Source organism: Onychostoma macrolepis, chromosome 18 (assembly GCF_012432095.1).
Source record: "Onychostoma macrolepis isolate SWU-2019 chromosome 18, ASM1243209v1, whole genome shotgun sequence".
Taxonomy (NCBI): Eukaryota; Metazoa; Chordata; class Actinopteri; order Cypriniformes; family Cyprinidae; genus Onychostoma; species Onychostoma macrolepis.
The window spans coordinates 19,576,473-19,584,098 of NC_081172.1; the positions used below are offsets into that span (position 1 = coordinate 19,576,473).

General features: G+C 36.6%; 1 protein-coding gene across 1 annotated transcript; it reads left to right on the forward strand.

Moving 5' to 3' along the window:
• The first annotated feature begins 1,007 nt into the window (after window positions 1–1,007).
• LOC131524700 (extracellular calcium-sensing receptor-like) lies at window positions 1,008–6,339 on the forward strand. Its single transcript, XM_058751967.1, has 6 exons — window positions 1,008–1,216; window positions 1,495–1,783; window positions 1,859–2,614; window positions 2,755–2,982; window positions 5,192–5,315; window positions 5,426–6,339. Exons 1-6 carry the CDS (start codon window positions 1,008–1,010, stop codon window positions 6,337–6,339), a joined length of 2,520 nt encoding a protein of 839 aa, XP_058607950.1.
• Window positions 6,340–7,626: the final 1,287 nt, after the last annotated feature.

The window sequence follows — 7,626 nt, forward strand, 5'->3', positions numbered from 1 at the left end:
TTAGATCAGTATGGCTGAGATAACATGCTGACGTTTATTGTTGTAATTAAGACTCCATCATTTAAATTGTTGACTATTTGATATTTAAGGCTTAATGTTGTAAAATTTAAGACATTTTAAGACTTTAAACTACATGAATATTTAGCCAATCATTACATATTCGGGTCTTTTGGCGACCCAGACTTATATCCAGCACAGATGGATCTCTAATTGCTGCAATAGCAAACTCTCCTGATATTTTAAGAACATAAAATTTAAAAAAATAAATGAATAAAATAAGCATACTTTCTTACCTTTTGAAACTTAGAAGGGTTCGATTTGAGCAGATGATTTTACCATCACTGCCATCGTCAGAGCACATTTCTCCAGTATACATTCAGCATCTGCCTTATATTCACAATCTCAATATACTCTCAAAACTATCGTTTTCAGCATCTTCAAAAACAACATTTTGATCACTATTCACGACATCCACCATCAAACGACAGTGACACTTATATTTCATTATGTGCAGTATTTGCTCTGCAGTAAAGCCATTCAAGCCAGTTCAATTTTTGCAGATGATTATTTGTTTTATGCATGCACTAATTATGAGTTAAAAATCACGTCATCATTAAGGTGAATTGCACTTATTGATTATTCAGACACGAAATCATTGTTGTTTAATGTTTAATCTTTCCTGCTGTTACGGAGCAGGCGACATGACAAAAAACGTTGATCCTGATTGGTCAATGAAGAAGTCCTGAAATGTACAAAACTTGAAAAAAAAAAAAAAAAAAAATTCACATAATGTAAATAGGTTGTCACAGAATAATAATATGTGAATAACTCAATTTTGACAAAAATGTCAGATAGAACCTTATAATTCCAAGGGGACAAATTATCTCTAATCTGGTCAAATAATCATTGTCTATGTTCTCAATCATTCAACCATGTCAGTTATGTCTATAAGAGTGCTGTATCAGACAATTTGCATTTGGTACTTGCTGTAGAGCTCTGTCGCTGAGATGATTGTCTTTCTATACACACTCCTCCTTTTCCATCAGCTTCATACAAAGGCAGAAAACACTCCTTGTCAAACAATGGGAGACCCTAAATACCCGCTGCTTTCCAAGGATGGAGATGTAACTATTGGAGGGATTTTTGCAATCCACAGAAAGGAAACATTACCTTCTTTTGAGTTTATACAAAAACCTCAACATCTGTTATGCTCAAGGTTTGTTACAATGATGTTTTAATAAACATCAGAGTTGACAATCATTTTAATACAAACTGTTTTTAAATTATAATTGTTATTAATATTATTATTATTATTAAGATATCTAGAAGCAGCATCTAGAAACTCATTTTCAATTGCAAACTACCAATAACATCTCATTTTATTGTGTTTTGAGTTTGAACCATATGTAAAAATAAAGAATTTTCCTTTATTTCTTCACCTTATGTATTTTAATAATTTAGTGTAGCCTATTAATTTAATGTTTAATTTAACAGTGTGAATCTGAGAGATTTTCGTCTTGCGCAAATCATGATCTTCGCAATTGAGGAAATTAACAGAAGTGAAAGTTTGCTTCCAAATGTTTCTATTGGATATCGAATATATGATACTTGTGGATCAAGATTGTCTACAATGAGTGCAACTATTGGAGTGATGAATGGTCAGGATTTTGGACCAGGAGACAGATGCAATGGACGGCCTCCTTTACATGCTATCATAGGAGAGTCAGAATCTTCTGCCACAGTGATTCTGTCCAGAACTACAGGACCTTTTGAAATTCCAGTGGTAAGGAGCAGTAATACAAACTCTTTGACAATTACCATATGACTGTATCATTGTTTCCTGTGCTTTCTTTTTCAGATAAGTCCCTCAGCTACGTGTGAATGTCTCAGTAATAGGAAAGATTACCCCTCTTTCTTCAGGACTATTGCTAGTGATTACCACCAGAGTAGAGCACTTGCATACATAGTCAAGCACTTTGGATGGTCCTGGGTGGGAGCTGTGAACAGTGACAATGATTATGGAAACAATGGAATGGCTGTATTTCTTAAAATAGCCCAGGAGGAGGGGATTTGCATTGAGTACTCTGTGAAATTCTACCGCACAGAGTCAGAAAAACTAAAAAAAGTGGTAGACACAATTAAAAAAGGCACAGCAAAAGTGATTGTTGCATTTGTTTCATTTGTTGAGATGGGCTTACTTATTGATCAGTTAAGTATTCAGAATATTGCAGGATTTCAAATGATTGGTGTGGAGTCATGGATAACTACAAAGAATTACATCACTCCAAATAGTTTTAATTCACTGGGAGGGTCACTTGGATTTGCAGTGAGAAAAAATAATATTGAAGGGTTTGCAGATTATGTTATAAACGAATTCTGGGATACAGCTTTTCCATGCTCACAGAGTGAGATGAATTCTTCTCAATATGCATTAATATGCAACAGATATGAGGATCTACTTGTGTTAAAAAACTACAATGAAGATGTAGCTGAACAAAGATACGCAAGCAATGTCTACAAAGCAGTTCATGCTGTAGCTCATTCACTACACAGTCTACTCAAGTGCAAAGAACAAGAAGGTTGTGAGAAAAGCCTGGCAATACAACCACAGGAGGTAAGATAAAAGAAAGGAAGAAAAAGAGTGAGCAGTAGTTTTGTTGCACATTTTAAATGCCTCAGTGATAATATCAAATACACACACACACACATATACATATACATATATATATAATTTTATTTTTATTTTTTTGCTAGGTGGTTGATGCTCTGAAAAATGTAAATTTCACCATAAAGATGGGAGATCATGTGTGGTTTGACAGCACTGGTGGTGCAGTAGCCCAATATGAAGTTGTGAACTGGCAGCAAGACTCTGATGGATTATTCCAGTTTAAATCAGTGGGATACTATGATGCCTCACTTCCCCCTCTCCAACGCTTAGTGCTTAATACTAAAAATATAATTTGGGCTGGAGGCCAGCTGAAGGTAAACGCCTATAAACTGTTTTAAATCACCATATTAAAAAGTAAAGTGTAAATACATGTATTGACCTTCGTGAAAGGCATGAATAACACATAATTAGTTTAGGACAGAACATTTTCCACCACACAAAACATTTATGTTTTGAATACTGTCATTTGGTTTGAAAGCATCTAATGTGCCATTAGCTACGAGTCACACCTCTGAAAGTCAACACTTTACTATAATGATTAATTAATTAATATTAGCTAAGGCATTAGATTTATTTATCTATGTTAATAGATGAATGTACTTTTGTACATTGTTCATTTGTGTTTGTTCATAACGCAAATGTGTATGTATTTGTATTTGTTCATGGTAAGTCTATGTATTACCTTTTTGAAGAGTGTTTCTGAATTGTTTGGAAAACAGATTTTGCATTAATTTGTTATAAATAGGGATAAACAGAGTCCTTACAAGACTACATTTTATGATGTCATGACACAAAATGAAGGACAATACCAGTATGAAATTGTACACTGGTTTAAGGAACATTATGAATGAAACATACTTTACAACAACAGTTCCTATATCAATATCCAAACAAATAGAATAGTCTTAAATAATGTATAGTCATTGGTATGTGTCAAGTTTTTCCTGGAATATTGACACCTTTCGTGTTTACAGTACTTTTTATACTTTTTGTATTAACTGTGCCCAATGTTTTTTTGTTTGTTTTTTTTTAGATGCACATTCGTTTCAAATTCAAGTAGAGGACACATGTGCAGTTGGAAATGTGTAATTCCTCTTTGAGCAAAATGAAATATAGGATACCCTGCAGTCCTGTGGACTTAACAAATGTGAGCATACAGTGACCATTGTCTCAAAGTCACATGAGTAGTCCAAAGTACACATGAAATGTGCCATTTGGGGCAGGGCCATTCATTGATCTACAAAATCCACAAATTTACTCTAATCTGACACTCGTACATTACTCTGACACTCCACTGCACGTGTCCTTTATGTTTTTGTTGAATATTGTTTGGTTGAAAAAATTATTTATGTACATTTTCTGGAAATTCTTTTTTCATGTAAAATCTTTTTTTTAATTTTTTTTATTCATTTGACATTTTTAGTTAAAATACACATACAATTCAAGTTTAGAATCAAACTACTTTGCATTACATTATTTACACCACCTAGCACCAACCAACAGTAATGCTGGGATCACCAGTTTGAATGTGGATACTGTACCAGCATGAAAATTATCATACTGTGGCAATATCAGTATTAATAATCATTATTATTGACGGTCTTTAGTTATTCCTATACAATCAGTTTAACCAGGGACGAACTGCTGAACATTCAGCAGTACACCTCACCCAGTCTTTTAATGGTTTTCAATTTTCTGGACGTTTTGCTGGTCATTATAGTTGGAAGCGTAGTGGCACTGCTCAAGTTCTCCAAGACTCGCAAACGTGGGAAGTGAGCCGGTGCACTAGTCAAGCTCCTACTTCCAGCTACTCAGAATGGATTGCAAAATTAAATCTGCATGGATATTATGAGGCAATAGGACATGATTTTACATCAATGAAAGTTGGGTACTGATGTAACAATGTTGAAGAAGTTGTGCTGTCCTGATATAGAAGACCTCTTCATTAACCGTAAGCCTTTCTATTCAACGCTGGAGTTTTCCTTGTTCATTCTGGTTAGTGTTTACAATTCTCTGCAAGCGTGTATGAGTGCAGTGCTGCAACAGCTGGCTGATCACATCACAGACATGGAGCGAAACACCCAGACCATGTTATAATCATTCTTGGAGACTTTATTACAGTAAATCTCTCCCTCGAATTGCCAAAATACAGACAGCACATTACATGTCCTACCAGAGACAGTAATACACTGGACCGCTGTTACGCCACAATAAATCTCATTCATGAAAAGGGCAAATGTAATGTGTTTTTTGCAGTTGGAATTAAAAAGGTTTGAAGTTATCCAGCAGGGTTATCCTAAAGTTAAGACTTTAGTTAGGTTAAGATACTTCTGCAATACACAATTCTGTAGTTAAGATAAGATAATGCTTGTATGAAATTTTGTTCTGTAATGGATTTGTCCTAAATGAAGTCCTAATTTAAATCACCATGGTTACCTAACAGATATGGTTTTAAATTTAAGATATTTCTGTAATATACCCTTTGATTCTGATATGTATTTATTTTATTTTTTTTACATGCAGAAGCCAAGCTCTGTGTGCAGTGAGAGTTGCCCTCCAGGCACTAGGAAGGCTGTCCAAAAAGGAAGACCTGTCTGCTGTTATGACTGTATTCCATGTGCAGAAGGAGAAATCAGTAATGAGACAGGTAATCTTCAGTCCATCTTAAATTTCTTAAGAGAAATGGTTAGTTGCTCATACTGTTAAAGAAAATATTTTTCTTCTGTCTCTAACTAGTGATTACATCTTCATTTACAGATTCAATTAACTGCAAGCAGTGTCCTGGGGAATACTGGTCTAATGCTGAGAAAAATAATTGTGTGTTAAAGAATTTAGAGTTTCTGTCATTCACAGAAGTTATGGGTATAGTGCTTGTCTTTTTCTCACTCTTTGGAATAGGAATAACTGTGCTTGTGGCCATTCTATTTTATAGCAAGAAGGACACCCCTATTATTAAAGCCAACAACTCAGAGCTGAGCTTTCTGCTGCTCTTCTCGTTGACTCTTTGTTTCCTCTGTTCACTGACTTTTATTGGACGGCCTACTGAGTTGTCCTGTATGTTGCGTCACACAGCATTTGGGATCACTTTTGTCCTCTGTATTTCCTGTGTTCTGGGAAAAACAGTAGTAGTGTTAATGGCCTTCAAGGCTACACTTCCAGGAAGAAATGTCATGAAATGGTTTGGGCCTGCACAACAACGACTCAGTGTTCTTATCTTTACACTTATACAGGTCCTTATATGTGTGCTTTGGTTAACAATATCACCTCCTTTTCCCTACAAAAATATGAAATATTACAAGGAAAAGATAATTCTTGAGTGCAATTTGGGTTCTACTATAGGTTTCTGGGCTGTGCTGGGTTATATCGGCCTACTTGCTGCCTTGTGCTTTATTCTGTCTTTTCTGGCACGCAAGCTGCCTGATAACTTTAATGAAGCCAAATTCATTACATTCAGTATGCTGATATTCTGTGCTGTATGGATAACATTTATTCCAGCTTATGTCAGTTCTCCTGGAAAATTTACTGTGGCTGTGGAGATATTTGCTATTTTAGCCTCAAGCTTTGGTTTACTATTCTGCATATTTGCACCTAAATGTTATATAATCCTGCTTAAACCTGAACAAAATACAAAGCAAAATATTATGGGAAAAACAACATCTAGGTCTTACTGAAAAATAACATGTCTAAATTACAGATGTATATTTGCATTTTTATGCTTTTTGTCTCTTGAGCAAACACATGTAACATTACATTTTCCATGTCACATCATATCAAGCAACATCATAAAACACTGTAAAATAAATGCAAAGTATGTTACTGTGTGCACTTCTTGGAACACATAAAAACTAACAAATATTTTTGGGAAATAATGTTCCCTTACCGCATCCATCTGTGAACCTTCTCACAATAGCTGATGAGTCACACGTTTTTAGACTATTTTGGAATATAGAGGCCTTGTGGTTTTGTATATTGGTATCCACATCTCTGGCCATTCTTTTTAAAACAAACAAACTAAACTTTGTGCCCTTTGTGGGTAATTTAATTAGTATAAATATTTGACAGTACGTCGAGGGAGGGATGTAACCCTTTTTTAACACCTCCTCCACATATTCCTCTATGTGCGTGTTCACCCACCATTAAATCCAAATGAAAAAGAAATGTGAATGAGTGACGCGTGATCACGTCTCGGTTGCATATGTAACCCTCGTTTCCTGAAGGAGGGGATGGAGACATCACATCAACCGAAGAACTGGGGATCTCACTAGAGAGACCAATCTACTTTGAGTGTAAACTAAACGAGCCAATGCACATTGGCATGTGATGATTGCATTCTGCTGCCGCTGATCACAGCATGAGTATAAACAGGCAGCAGGTGCAACGCATACTCAGGTTTTTGCTGAGGAGCCGAGCCAGTGATTCAGCGTCTCAGCGGTAGTACAGCAGTTGTGGTGAGGGGATGTGACTTCTCCGTTCCTTCCTTCAGGAAACGAGGGTTACATATGTAACCGAGACGTTCCCTTTCAGTCGGTCACTTTCTACGTCGTGATGTTTTATTAACAAATTTCGGGAGGAGCACGCGCAGATAATTAACACAACCAATTCATCATCAGCAATCACACCATCTATCCAATCAGCTCGAGAGAGAACCCCTATAAATAATCAAAGCAGTCTTCAGCATCCCTCCACCACCCCAACTCCTCACCTTCAGCCTGTTCCTACCCCAGCACAGGGGGGAACGCTCTGGGTCCGGGCTAAATGCAGAGCTCAGACCCCTCTCCCCATACAGGAGGAGTACCCTGGGCTCGGGGGTAAGTACCGAGCTCGGAGCCCTCTCCCTGGACAGCACGCCAAATACGCATAACCTTTACTGAGTTTATTATATGCAAGTGTGAACTCGTGAAACTTCGGTTGGCGATTTGGGAATCCCTACCAAAGCTCCACGGATGCTGCCCCTCCCG

What these genes read in the sequence shown, in the direction of transcription:
- LOC131524700 (XM_058751967.1), top strand. Translation starts at nt 1,008, where the DNA reads ATGATTGTCTTTCTATACACACTCCTCCTTTTCCATCAGCTTCATACA. An exon ending in CAACATCTGTTATGCTCAAG is followed by an intron (nt 1,217 to 1,494) that starts GTTTGTTACAAT and finishes TTAATTTAACAG; the next exon opens with TGTGAATCTGAGAGATTTTC. An exon ending in GGGCTGGAGGCCAGCTGAAG is followed by an intron (nt 2,983 to 5,191) that starts GTAAACGCCTAT and finishes TTTTACATGCAG; the next exon opens with AAGCCAAGCTCTGTGTGCAG.